Here is a 14,581-nt window from a genome sequence, read left to right on the forward strand (position 1 = left end):
AGCATCCAGAGGAGTGATCATTAGTCCATGGGTCTAGTCCAGATTGAGAATCACACGGTAGAAAACCTACTACTGCAAAGAAATTTCCTGATAATAAAAAATGCATGTTATCTTTCACTCCTTTAAGGCCTGAGGAACATGCAGAATAACCAAACTGCTTGATAACGTATCCTCCACATTAGTGTCAGTGCTGAGACAGCACAGGAACCAAAGGATGAGCTCTGCGGTCTGCTGAGAATCAGGACCACACCACCAGTCTCAGCATCACGGAACCGGAAGTCAGTTCTGACTGTGGAAGCCACAGGGAGTGTGGAAGGTCAATCTGGACAGTCGCTTATGGCAGAAATTGCTGGTTACCCATCCAACACCTACTTTCCTCATCTCTTTTATTCAGAAAAATCCCAACTTGTGGAAAAGAGCTTGAGATAAAGCCACTTCTCAGCTACCGTGGCAGCTTGCTACAGGTATGACGTAATTTCAGCCACTGAGATCAAAGCAAGAGCTTTTGGGAGCATTTGGGGAACATCTTTCTTTACTGATCCAGGTGCTGCCTCTTTCTTGTTATGCTTTCCCCTTCCTGATGCCTGGAACGTGGAGGTGATGGCTGGGGCTACAATGGACACTTGGCAGCCATTTGGCAACCATTAAGTCTCCTCTGATCAAACTTAACATGTGTCTTTCTGTGCATCTACCAGAATCCTGGGAATCCATACGTCCATGGTTTCCCAGCTCAGGAGGTAAAATGTCACGGACATGCTTAATACACACAGGCATGGAATCCCACGGGCACTGAGCTGAAACCAATCTGTTCCAGATGTCCATTTGTGTTTTGCCATGCTCTCTGGGAGGTGGCAGTATAGAGTTCTGACAAAACAAGAAGACCCCAGCCATACACAGCCTGTGGTCTGGGGCAGATTGATAATAGCTTATTTGGGGAGGAAAAAAAAAAAATCATGTATTTATTCAGCCCAGGAAGCACCACATTCAGAGTTTCAGGCAAGAGATTACCAATGACAAAACAAGCGAAGGGGAGGTGACTCGTAAGTGATCGGCCTGCCGGGTGGCGAAGGCTTTTCTACTAGAGTAATAAGCGCACAGCTGCCCGGGCGCTGGCTGTTTTCAGCTAGCTGCAGCTGCGTCAGGGGGCGTGCTCTACCCTTACGTCAGGAGGGCTGTGTTCCGAACAGGGCCAACCTTTCCCAGCGCTCGCACATCCGAGTCACCGGGAGCGCACTTGTGGGTCCTCCTGGGTCCGGCTCAGACCTCCGGCCGTTCGTTTACCTGCTTGACTTCGGCCTGCAGGTGGCGCAGCTGCACGCACTGCTCCAGGTGCTTCCGGTGCTGCTCAGCCGCGAGATCCAGTTCCTGCTGCTTCTCGTGCAGAAACTCCAGCAAGTCCTGGACTCGCGTGGCCATGTCCACATCTCTGTCACAAAGCAGCTCCACGCCTGTGGACGTTGAAGGGACACCCTGAGTTCAACCAGCACTTCAACCTGTTCTTAAAGGGCGCATGATGTACACGCTGCATCTGGAACCTGACCTACCTACCCATCGGGGGCCAAGCTGTGACTGGGAAGGTTGAGGCCGGCAGAGGGGGTTTATGTGCACCTCTGAGCACACGAGTGTGTCTCAGAGGATGAGTTTGATGGGGTCCAAAGCCAAGTTTAAGGTACAGCTAACCAAACCAATGCGGTACACCTGGGTTGAGAAGATCCCCTGGAGGAGGGCACGGCAACCCACTCCAGCATTCTTGCCTGGAGAATCCCACAGACAGAGGAGCCAGGTGGGCTACCGTCCATGGGGCTGCAGAGCTGGACACGGCTGAGCGACTAAGCACAATCAAACCAAACTCATTACCTACTTATCTGCTTTTCCTCCTATACTAATATCTGGTCAAAGTGAGAAGTCCTTTATAAACGAGCGAACTTTGGCTTATTTTTGTTATCTACCGCATACCTGTTCAACTCTTGAGAAAGCACTGAATCTGACTTGTGAAACAGGAGTAATGCAGTATGCTGCTGCTGCTATTAAGTCGCTTCAGTCATGTCCGACTCAGTGCGACCCCATAGACGGCAGCCCACCAGGCTCCCCCGTCCCCAGGATTCTCCAGGCAAGAATACTGGAGTGGGTTGCCATTTCCTTCTCCAATGCATCAAATTGAAAAGTGAAAATGAAGTTGCTCAGTCATGTCTGACTCCTAGCGACTCCATGGACTGCAGCCCACAAGGCTCCTCTGCCCATGGGATTTTCCAGGCAAGAGTACTGGAGTGGGGTGCCATTGCCTTCTGCTGCTAAATTTCTAACACTACAGTCCCTCCACGGTTTTGAGCCTACAGTGACATCTGCTGGTAAAATGTAAACTCAGGAAAAAAAAAACAACAACAAAGGACATGAAAATATTTTCTTGGGGTTTACTTTTCATTCATGGAGATACAACAATAAATCATTTGTAAAATGAATCTTCATGCCACTTGAATTAACCTGAAAGAATGTTAGGGGGAAGTACACTAGTCATAATGTTAGATGTGACCACATCATGCAGGTGAGGGCTTCCCTGGTGGCTCAGATGGTAAAGAAACTGCCTGCAACGTAGGAGACTGGGGTTCAGTCCCTGGGGTGGGAAGATCCCCTGGAGAAGGGAAAGGCTACCCACTCCAGTATTCTTGCCGGGAGAATCCCCATGGACAGAAGCCTGGAGGGCTACAGTCCATAGGGTCGCAAAGAGTCAGACACGACTGAACAACTAACACATTCATTTTCACGTGGGTGAAAGCAAGCACACGTCTCCATGCAGAGAGCAGGTGTGACACCTGAATCCCAGGGTGAGTGGCCCACAGAGCCGTCGCCAAGAGGAGCCCCGGCCGAGGCGGGGCGGGCATGCTGCTCACCGGAAGCCTGCACCTCGTTGACGTACTGCAGCAGGTCCTGCCCTTGGTGGATGACGTCGAAGGTCAGGTTGTTCATGGTCAGGGCCTTGTCCGCATGGTGCTGCAGGCGCTGCTCCGCGATCGTGAGGTCCTCCGTGTCGAAGTCGTTCATTTGCTGAGAAAGCTCATCGTTCCAAGACTCCAGGTCTGAGATGATCTGACAGGGGAAATCATCTGCTTAGGACCAAGACGTGAAGAATGAAAGCCTGCTGTGCCACCTCTCAGGGCCGGGTCAGGGAGGAAGAGATGGATGAGACTGCGCCAGAAGGACACAGAAGTCAGTGGACGGGGCTCCTACTGGCCAAAGACAGGACAGTTAGACCCTAAAAAATGACCACAACTGAATCAAATACACTGACTATAAAGAAGCCCATTAACTCCAGAGAAGAGCTGAAATCCAAAAAGTTAATGAAAAGCTCTTTGGTTCTGATTAAAAGGAATCAAGCTTTATCCTCAAAATTGGTTCTTAAAGGAGAAAACTAATTATTCAAGCACAAAATGATGAAGCAAAGTTCCTCTTTATGGTTAAATCTAGCTATTAAGTGTAGAAATAATAAAATTAGAAAACTTCTAACAAAAAATCCTAGTAAATCACCTATTCAGGTCAAGGTCATCGGTACCTAGTGGACTATCAGAGAGAGGCTGATAGGGCACCTCCTGGGATTGCAGACTACCCGCAGCATTCCTGAAGAAGGGGGACCAGACAGGACACAAGCCGCCTTGTGGAAGAGCCAAGTAGGGTCAGCTGTGGAGCTTTGGGAACCAAAAGGAACCTGAATCTGACTGGGTCTTTCCATCTACCTTCTTTGGAGAAGGAAATGGCAACCCACTCCAGTATTCTTGCCCGGGAAATCCCATGGGCAGAGGAACCTGGTGGGCTACACAATCCATGGGGTTGCAAGAGTCAGACACGACTCTTGTGACTAAACTACCACCACCATCCACCTTGTAAGGTTATAGACAATGCCAAGGAAAGAAACATGGTTAAACAGCCTAGTAGAAATCAAGTGAAAAAAGGCAAAATGTGGGACCTGGTTCTTTTGATACTTGTTACTTAAACGAGTCATCACACAGAAAAAAAGAGAAGGGCAGAGAGAGACACTTCCAGATGAAAACATTACCCACAAATGCAGGAGCAGACCCCATGTGCCTCCTCTCTGCAGCACTTGTAGAAATCTGAACAGAGGCTGAGTGTTAGCAGGTAACAAAGAAACACTCTTAAACTGGCAGGGTGCTTGGGACGTGGTTATGTAAGAAAATGGCCTACTTTTTAGAGGTACTTACAAAGTCTCTAGGAGTGAAACACTACCAGCTGGTCGAGTTTTTCCTCTAAAACACCATAGCACAACAATATCAAAAGGAGGATACTTGGTAAGATGGGCAAATTCATCGAATTTAGACGACAGGCACTTGGAAAGGCACTGTACAATTTTTGCTACTTTTATGTAGGTCTGAAAACTTACACGATATACTTTTTAAAAATAATGACCAAAATTATAAAATCCAGAAAAGAGGAAAAACTTTCTTGTGAACAAATATTATCTCTACATTTCCCATGGATCCTAATTTCTTTTATCCATAGGAGCTATTGTGAAATTAATTTGAGAATGTGAGTGTTTACACAGAATCCAGCTGTGAGATGGGAAAGAATAAAAATCTTTAGGCTTCTCCAAATTCCTATTGCCTCAATCTCCTTGATTTCTTCTTTTATTACTGGGTCTGCATAATATATGTGTCTGTTACATTAATATGTTCATTTGTAAGTTAATTCATTTATAATTATATCCACTTGCAAATTAATAATTTTAAACAATGCCAAGTTAGACATAAACCGAGAAGTCCCAAGGAAAATACTTTTTAAAAGGAAAAAAAAAATTACCATAACTTTAACCTTGATCTCTATTCTAAAGGGAATTTTCTTTCTTAATGTTTGTTTGCTTTCTGACCCTGAGGGAGAAGAATTAGGTGTGGTGATGAGTTACAGACTCAGCCACAGTGCTTCACACAGACAACATCAGGCTCAGAAAACACTCAAGAAATGGACAATAAACAAAGATCAATGTGCTAAAAGCAGCAGGATTCAAAAACACTCACTGAGCACAAGGAAACCCTGGCGACGGCCAGGATCAAGGAGCATCAGGAAAAATCCTGTCCCCACGTTTGGCATTACGGCTTGTTAATCATCACGCAAGCCAAGAAAATAAACCTGTGGCAAACACGAAGCTCAAGAAAGTGCAAGGCTTTTTTGAACAGGATTCTTTGAAGAAATAACTCAGATACCACTTCTTTTTTTAATATATCCGTGAATTTTTAGACAGTCTTTTTCTTTCTAAATGTACAGAGAGCTAAGGCTGTTTTCTGTAACTCTCACAGGATGCTAGCATAAGGCTTTGGCTGTTCTTTTCATATCAATGGAACACATTTTATTTGGACTATCTGGAGACTGAAATCCCAATATTCTAAGCTACAGGAAATCCTGCTTCACTTTTGAGAGATGGAAAGGTTATTTCAATTCAAATACAAGTGATACAGGGGATTTTTAAACACTGACGAGGTACCATGAATTTCTTCCATGAGACTGGGCCATGCCTGCTATGGGCAGTCAGATGGGGCATTTTCCCAGACAAGAGAGGAAATCCCAGCAAAGCCTAACATGCTCAGGTTTTCCACATTTTCAGGATTACTCTAGAGAAACAGAAGGCTCTCAGGCTATGACATTTTAAAAGCTTTTAGACTTTCTTTTAGCTGGTCTGTGACTGAACTGTAGGCTGGCTTAATTTCTCAGCTTAGGAAAACACTTATCCCGGGCTGAGACTGATCCACTACGAACAAAATTAGGGGAGGTGATGGAATTCCAGCTGAGCTGTATCAAATTCTAAAAGATGAGGCTCTTAAAGTGCTGCACTCAATATGCCAGCAAATTTGGAAAACTTAGCAGTGGCCACATAACCGGAAAACGTCAGTTTTCATTCCAATCCCACAGAAGGGCAATGCCAAAGAAAGTTCAAATTTTCATATAGTTACACTCCTCTCACACACTAGCAAAATAATGCTCAAAATCCACCAAGCTAGGCTTCAACAGTTCATGAACCGAGAACTTCTAGATATACAAGTTGGATTTAGAAAAGGCAGAGGAACCACAGATCAAATTGTCAACGTCCACTGGTTCGTAGAAAAACCAAGAGAATTCCAGAAAAATATCTACTTCTGCTTCACTGACTATGCTAAACCCTTTGACTGCTTGGATCACAACAAATTGTGGAAAATTCTTCAAGAGATGGGAATACCAGACCATCTGACCTGCTTCCTGAGAAATCTCTACACAGGTCAGAAGCAAGAGTTAAAACAGGAAATGGAACAACAGACTGGTTCCAGATTGGGAAAGGAGTACATCAAGGCTGTACAGTGCACTCTGCTTATTTAACTTACATGCAGAATACATCATGCAAAATGTTAGGCTGGATGAAGCAAGCACAAGCTGGAATTAAGATTGCAGGGAAAAATATCAATAACCTCAGATATGCAGATGACACCACCCTTAGGGCAGAAAGCGAAGAGGAACTAAACAGCCTCTTGATGAAGGTGAAAGAGGAGAGTGAAAATGCTGGCTTAACACAACATTCAAAAAACTAAGATCATGGCATCCGGTCCCATCACTTCATGGCAAACAGATGTGGAAACAACAGAAACAGTGACAGACATTATTTTCTTGGGTTCCAAAATCACTGCAGATGGTGACTGCAGCCATGAAATTAAAAGACGCTTGCTCCTTGGAAGAAAAGATAAACCTAGACAGCATATTAAAAAAGCAGAGAAATTACTTTGCCAACAAAGGCCCGTATAGGTAAAACTATGGTTTTTCCAGCAGTCATGTATGGATGTGAGAGTTGGACCATGGAAGGCTGAGCACCTAAGAATTGATGCTTTTGAACTGTGGTGTTGGAGAAGACTCTTGAGAGTCCCTTGGACTGCAAGGAGATCAAATCAGTCAATATTAAAGGAAATCAATTCTGAATATTCAGTGGAAAGATTGATGCTGAAGCTCTAGTACTTTGGCCACCTGATGCTAAGAGGTGACTCACTAGATAAGACTGTGAGGCTGGGAAAGACTGACGGCAGGAGGAGAATGGGGCAACAGAGGATGAGATGGTTGGATGGCATCACTGACTTAATGGCCATGAATCTGAGCAAGCTCCAGGAGATGGTGAAGGACAGGGAAGTCTGGCCGTGCTGCAGTCCACAGGGTCGCAAAGAATCGGACACGACTGAGCGACTAAAGAACTACATTTTAAAACAGGAGTTTCGTGAAAGAAGAAACACAATCAAAATAAAATTCTCCCTTTTGCAGCAGCATTAATACAAAGTCAACCTTTTTTTGTTTTTCAAATGCCAAACTGTCAGAAGGAATACTTCAAATAGTGTTTCTGATTGCTTCTTTGTAGTCCCTGATTGGAACTATTTAATAAGCAGCCAAGTTTACAGGAGTAATTTCTGCGAAATGGAGGTGAGAGAGGAGGGCAGCTACGCTGGCTCTTCTGTTCATGCAGCACTGCTCCCTGACCCCGAGACCGCCCCAGTGCTGCTCCCTGACCCCGAGACCCCCCAGTGCTGCTCCCTGACCCCGAGACTCCCAGTGCTGCACCCTGACCATGGCTAGACACGATGGCTGAGACCAGTGTGTCTCTGCTCTCCGTGGCTCCACGTGGATGGGAAAGTCAAGACCAAAGCCCTTGAGCAGGTTTAACCAGGCAACATGGGCAGAGTTTAACTCCTTGTCATCACCGGTTAACAGTTAAGAAGGCCTTTCTTTAATGTAATGGAAAGGCTGACAGAAGTTTAGACAAGCAGCCACGAAAGGCCCCATGAGAGGCCCACATACCAAACTGCCACTTGGGGCTGGGCCGAGGGACCCAGGACCACTTCAGGCAGAGGGTCTGCTCAGCTGAGGGAGCCCTGCACCCCTCTGTCTTCTGCAGTACGTGGGGTCCGGGCCCCCCGCCCTCACGGCTCTGTTCTAAACGCAGGTCAAATGACAAGAGAGCCCGCTCTGCGGACTCTGGCGGGTGGGTATGGGCCACCTGGGATGCCTGGAGGTACCTGAACAGACAGCAGGTAGGCCCCTGCCAGCAGCTCATGAAGCCCTCGGGCTCCAGGAAGCCAGCCTCACCAGGGAGTATCTGGTTCCTCAATCATCCTGTTTCACACACAGATTCAGCGCCATCCAGCGATAATGACTTCTGCTTGAACTTTGTCAAGTTCAAAAACATTAAGTCTTGCCTGGCAGAAAATCAAGAAACTCTTTCTGATGAAGAAAAGAAATCTGTCCTTTCTCCTAGTCAAGTATAAGGTGCAATAGTCAATTTTTAGGTAAGAATTACAGGCAACCTGAGAATATTTCTGTGGGGGGAGGGAAAGGTGGGGCGGGTGGGGCGTTTCCTGGGACATAAAACACCATTACTGCAGGCTCAGGGAGCACTCAGGGAGAGGAAGAGGACAGGGTGGGGAGGAGCATTGCTGCCCTGAGCCTCTGCCCCCAGGACGAGGGGACGGCTGTGCGGGGGCCCTGGTCCAGGGTGACCAGCCGAGGGCACAAGTTAGCCCTGTCTGCAGAAGCCCTGCCTCGGCTGCACCCTCACAGCTCACTCGCTTTGCTCTCCTGCTGTGTGGTGTCTCTCCGCTGCCCACCTGCCTCCCCCAGGGCCGAGCCCTCTCACTCAGGGACCGAGCTGGGGTGGGGGCCACTCTGTCCCTCCTCGTCCTCCTGGTGCAGACAGAAAGGGGGCCAGTGGGCGAGGGCGTGGCTCGGGGGCGGGGCCTGGTCGGGGGCGGGGCTGGACTTGGGCCAGGGCCCGCGGGGCACTCACATCGATGGCATCCCGCTCAAAGATGCGCAGCTGCAGGAAGAGCTCCAGCTTGATCTTGCGCTCCTGGAAGAGCTCCTCCATCTGCGCCTGGGCCTCGTCCAGCTGCTGCAGCACTGTCTCGATGTGGCTGATGGAGCTGTTGTGTGGCGTCTTGTTGCTGGAGATGGCTGAGTCCCTGCGAGGAGGCGGGGGTGCAAACAAGAATTGTAAGGGAAGACCTCTCCCTGTCAGGGCTGGGGGTGCCGGGCCGGGGGGAGGAGCCGGCAGAAAGCGGGGCTGCAGCACTCAGAAAAGAAGCTGCTTCTCCGGCCCAACCACCCTGGGCTTCCACAGGGGCCCAGGACATGTGGAGGAACACCTCCCGCTTCTCCTCACAGCCCCTCTCAGAAGCAGGCGGCTAGCCACCACACAAAGCATCCCAGGGAGCTTCATCTTCAGCCCCCTTCCTCGTTAAGTGGAGAAGAAAGAGCTCCTATTCGCTACAGAGGAGGAGATGGCTGGATGGCGTCCCCGACTCAATGGACACGGATTTGAGCAAACTGTGGGAGATGGTGAAGGACAGGGAGGCCTGGCGTGCTGCAGTCCACAGGGTTGCAAAGAGTCGGACACGACTGAGCAACTGACCAGTAACAGTTTCTACAAAGGGCAGAGCCAGGTCGGCTGTAAGCATCTCCCTGTGAAGCAGCTCACTGAGCCTTTATCACAGAAGGACTGCCTGACTCTCAGCAAAGCGAGCACCGCGGGAAGACGTCAGCGACCATTAGATAAGCTGACCCTGAGTGATACAGCAGGGGGTCCACATAAAGGTGGCCCAGCCCCAGCCTGCCTCCTGTCTTCCCCCCACAAGCAGCACCTGAGTGTCACCAGAGGCCGGGCCTGCCTGAGCCTGGACTTTCAGGGTAGGGACGCCTACCACATTCTGGAAAACTAGCGTGCTCTGGGCCCCAAGGACGCAGTCCCGGGAGGTTTAAATTCATCTGGTTTGTAAAGAAATTTCAGTCAGTAATAGGTACATGTTAAAAGGAAATATTAATAAGATCTGAATTCTGGGAAAGTTCGTGTGTTAGTTGCTTGGTCATGTCCGACTCTTTGAGACCCCATGGACTGTAGCCCGCCAGACTCCTCTGTTCATGGGATTCTCCAGGCAAGAATACTGGAGTGGGTTGCCATTTCCTCCTCTAGGGGATCTTCCCAACCCAGGGATCAAACCCAGGTCTCTTGCATTGCAGACAGATTCTTACTGTCTGAGATACCAGGGAAGTTTATTAGTCAATGCCATAAAGAGAAAAATTGTGAAAAGAGTGAAAGAAAACCGAAGGAGGAAAAATAAAGACAGGAGAGAGATGCTAAAGTCTCCTCCGCATGGATGTTATTCATTCTCTGCCTAGCTGGACAGAGAGTTATAGTAAATGGTTCAAAAAAGCAGAGGGGAAAGAGTGCCTCACAGACGTCAGAGCGCTGGGGGGGCTGGGACAGGGTTCTGAGATGGGGGTGGTGGGTAGAGACAGAGGGGCAGGGATGGGGGCCTGGGACAGGGGTGTCAGACAGAGGGGCTGGGGCAGGGGGCTGGGATGGGGGCAGGGATGGGGGTGTAGGAACAGAGGGGCTGGGGCAGGGGGCTGGGATGGGCGCAGGGACGGGGGGCTGGGACAGGGCTGTAGGGCAGAGGGGCTGGGACAGGGGGCTGGGATGGGCACAGGGATGGGGGCCTGGGACAGGGCTGTAGGGCAGAGAGGCTGGGATGGGGATAGGGACAGGGGTGTAGGGACAGAGGGGCTGGGGCAGGGGCAGGGAGGGAGGTGTAGGAACAGAGGGGCGGGGCCGGCCCACCTCAGCTGCTGGATCAGGTCCTCGCCTTCCTTGATGACGTTCACAGTCACCTGCAGGGTGGTCTGCTGCTGCTGGCCGAAGCGCTTGCTGAGGTCCTGCACGGCCTCCACGGACTCGGCGTACACGTCGTCCAGCAGCTCCTTCTGCAGCTCCTCCAGCCATGTCCACAGCTGCGGGGACAGCGGCGTGAGGGGCCCTGCCCTGCGGCCCGGGGGAGGGGACCGGGGGCAGCGGCTCCCAGGAGCCGGAAGGGAGGCGGGTGGCGGGGGAGGCACCCCGCACAGGAGCGGAACACAGAGCAGGACGCGAGGTGAAAAAACAAACAGGCAGCGAGCCCGGGGGAACCGTCACAAAGGAGAGAAAGGAAGGGCGGGGGGCGGGCAGCGACTCTCCCGGTCCCTCCCGACACAACCACGCGCAAGAGGAAATGGAAAGACCCTCCGATGGCTGGAACCTCTGCTAAACGGAACCGGCATCCTTCCACGTGCCTTCTGACTCTTATTTAGCAGACCGACAGGCTTTATTTTTAGCCAGAGCACTATAATCCATGATCAGTTATTAAGCTGCAGTTCAGACAGGGGGCTTTACATCCCTCAGAAAAGAAGGAAGCGTCCAGCGTGGTGCAATCAACCCGTCTCCACACCCGGCAGGAGATTCGGACGTGACTGTGCCAGGTTCCAACTCCCAGCCCAGGCCACGGCCATGGCCAGAGCTCACAAGAGGCGTGCAGGCTGCGAACATGTGGTCACTGTCACGGCCAGGACCACCAACAAGGTGTCCGTGGACCCGGGCGGGTAAAGATAACTCGGGACAAGAGTGGCTCCCAGCCTGGCGGGGACACAGACTCTCGCCCGCTCCCAGAAAGCCTACTGCCTCCTCCAAACCCCTGGTCAGTGAGCAGCAAAGACAGTTAATTTAACGGAGCGGGCCCTGGTGGCTTGGAAGTGGTTTGTCTGCAGAATGCTCCCTGCTTCCCCGGGGATGGAACAGTCACCTCCGACGTCTTGTGCTAAGTCGCTTCTGTCGTGTCCGACTCTTTGCCCCTTAGGACTGTAGCCCACCAGGCTCCTCTGTCCACAGGGTTCTCCAGGCAAGAACACTGAAGTGGGTTGCTGTGCCCGCCTTCAGGGGATCTTCCTGACCCAGGGACTGAACCTGAGTCTTATGTCTCCTGAACTGGCAGGCGGGTTTTATACCACTAGCACCACCTGGGTAGCTACAGGTAGGTGTCTTTTGAGTCCCTTACAGATGGCTGGCTGGGCGGCGGGGAGAGGCTTGCCCCTACCCTGCCCTGCCACGCAGGCCTCTTGGCAGAGGTAGCACCACAGCTTTACTGAGGCCTCAGTGACACACAAGAAACCGCAGAAATTTAAAATACAGTAAGTTGGCTACATACTAATGAGTTCTGCTCTGAGAGCATGTTCGTACGTCCAATTTGTTTGTAAGGCCAACAAAGTTAGCCTAGGTACTGAACTAACACAACCAGCTATACAGTCCTGTACTGTAAAAGGTTTGTAATACTTTTCACACAAATAATTTAAAAAGAACACATTTTTAATCTTGCAGTACAGTACCATGAAAGGTACAGTGGTAACAGTTCAACAGCAGGTACACGGGCTGGCATCAAGTGAACAGGCAGGAAAAGTCACTGGCCTGGGAAGGGAGAGGAGGTGGGAGATGGCAGAGCTGAAGGACCGTCAGCAATGGGAGACGGGAGGACCAGCTGCAACGTCACTCACGCCTCACACTGATGGAACGCACTCACGCATCTCTGAAAGTTCCAAACTTGGAGGTTCGCATGGAGGGAACTTAGTATATACAGGTTCACACATGGAGCACTTACTCTATACGATTTGATGAGCTCTGACGCATGCAGATCCGTGCGAAGGGCAATGAGACTGGGACACGGGTGCTCCCTGACCTCGGGAATCTTCCCGAGGCCCTCAGGACCCCCTCCTCCCCGCTCTGCTCCCCCATCCTAGACAGCCACCAGCCTGCCTTCTGCCACTACAGATTAGCTTCCATTTTCTAAAAGAAATTCTATGCACAGAATCACGTTGTAGGTACTCATTTTTTTGGTCTGGCTTTTATCAGCATCGTTGAGACTTTATCCATACCACTGTGTGTATCAACAGTTCTTTCCTTTTCGCTATTGAGTGGTATTCCATTCTGTGCCGATGATGCACCGTATCGGCTCAGATGGTGATGACATCTGGGCTGTTTCCAGTGTGGGGCACCCTGGTGTCTGGCCTCTGTAGGCACCTGCACTTCCGTTTCTTGGAGGTACATGTCCAGGCGTAGAATGGCTGGATCACATGGTAGGTGTGGGCCAAACTGTTTTCCAAAGTGGCTCATTTCACATCCACCTGCTGCAGTACGCGAGTGCTCCAATCCTGCCACACCCTCACTGATTCCTGATGTGGTCTTTTTAATTGGAGACATTCGAAATGAGTGGTTTCTCATTACAGCTTTAATTAGCCATTCTCTAATGCCTAGTGAAGGCAAGTCCAAGCTAACCTTGTAAGAGTTCTTTTGTTGCTAAACATGCATTTAGTTCAAAACAGAGCACTGGCAGTTGGCTCTTTAAATAGGCTAATTAAATTTAAAAATAAGGGAAGTGCTGGCAAAGGACTTACTTTTAGTCAAGTACTTGGGGCCCTACAGAGTTTATTTTACTAAAAATGTTAAAATGTCAACTTGTGTCATATTATTTACTCATTTTTGTAAGATACTAAATTTCATACAATCCAAGGATTTTAATTAAAGGCATTTCAGAGAGAGGCTGGTCCAACTCTATGATCTTACAGATTAAAGAAGAGAGGCCCCTAGGTGATACAGCAACCTGCACACATGGGCAAACCTATCAGCAGTGCCAACTCAGGAGCAAAGCCAGTCGAGTATCAGAAAGGAGGCCCCCAGGCCGGGTGACACTTCACACCGATGCTGCATCTCAACATGAAAAAAGCCATTTGTCGACCGAATATGGACTGACTTTACGCACCAGCTATAAAGAATAACATACTCTGGGTTTTTCCTCTAAATTCTCACGAACATGGTTACTGTTCAGTTCAGCCGCTCAGTCGTGTCCGGCTCTTTGCGACCCCGTGAATCGCAGCACGCCAGGCCTCCCTGTCCATCACCATCTCCCGGAGTTCACTCAGACTCACGTCCATCGCGTCAGTGATGCCATCCAGCCATCTCATCCTCTGTCGTCCCCTTCTCCTCCTGCCCCCAGTCCCTCCCAGCACCAGAGTCTTTTCCAATGAGTCAACTCTTCGCATGAGGTGGCCACAGTACTGGAGTGTCAGCTTCAGCATCATTCCTTCCAAAGGAATCCCAGGGCTAATCTCCTTCAGAATGGACTGGTTGGATCTCCTTGCAGTCCAAGGGACTCTCAAGAGTCTTCTCCAACACCACAGTTCAAAAGCATCAATTCTTCAGCGCTCAGCCTTCTTCATAGTCTAACTCTCACATGCATACATGACCACAGGGAAAACCATAGCCTTGACTAGACGGACCTTAGTCGGCAAAGTAATGTCTCTGCTTTTGAATATGCTATCTAGGTTGGTCGTAACTTTCCTTCCAAGGAGTAAGCATCTTTTAATTTCATGGTTGCTGTAGTTATAAATAATAGGAAGGATGAAAGCACTATGACTAGAAGAAATCTCTTAATTTGCTTTAATATTTCCCATGAAAAACCTTTTATGGGAAGGTGATGACTTCACAATATATCCAAGTATTAAATCATTATGCTGTATATCTGAAACTAGTATGTGTCGGTTACATCTCAACAGAAAAGCATTACAGCCACAAATAATTTATAAAAACACTTTTCTCATAATACTGAATAACAATTACGAGTGTGGGTTCCGAAGCCAGATTGTCTTGAGTTCCAATCCTGACTTAACATCTCCCAGGGTGTGACTTGGGCAACCTAACCTGGAGCTATATCTTGCAGTT

The 14,581-nt window shown here is 49.4% G+C and overlaps 1 protein-coding gene across 2 annotated transcripts in view; it reads right to left on the reverse strand.

Moving 5' to 3' along the window:
* Positions 1 to 14,581, reverse strand: part of TRIO (trio Rho guanine nucleotide exchange factor) — a 356,120-nt gene that overhangs the window by 139,823 nt on the left and 201,716 nt on the right. For both annotated transcript variants that reach the window (XM_069556151.1, XM_069556152.1), the window contains exons 12-15: positions 10,622 to 10,791; positions 8,792 to 8,966; positions 2,889 to 3,084; positions 1,282 to 1,448 (exon numbers count right to left, since the gene is read on the reverse strand). In XM_069556151.1, the coding sequence (XP_069412252.1) occupies positions 1,282 to 1,448; positions 2,889 to 3,084; positions 8,792 to 8,966; positions 10,622 to 10,791 (708 nt within the window). The remainder of the gene's footprint in view (positions 1 to 1,281; positions 1,449 to 2,888; positions 3,085 to 8,791; positions 8,967 to 10,621; positions 10,792 to 14,581) is intronic.

Source organism: Ovis canadensis, chromosome 16, assembly GCF_042477335.2.
Source record: "Ovis canadensis isolate MfBH-ARS-UI-01 breed Bighorn chromosome 16, ARS-UI_OviCan_v2, whole genome shotgun sequence".
NCBI lineage: Eukaryota > Metazoa > Chordata > Mammalia > Artiodactyla > Bovidae > Ovis > Ovis canadensis.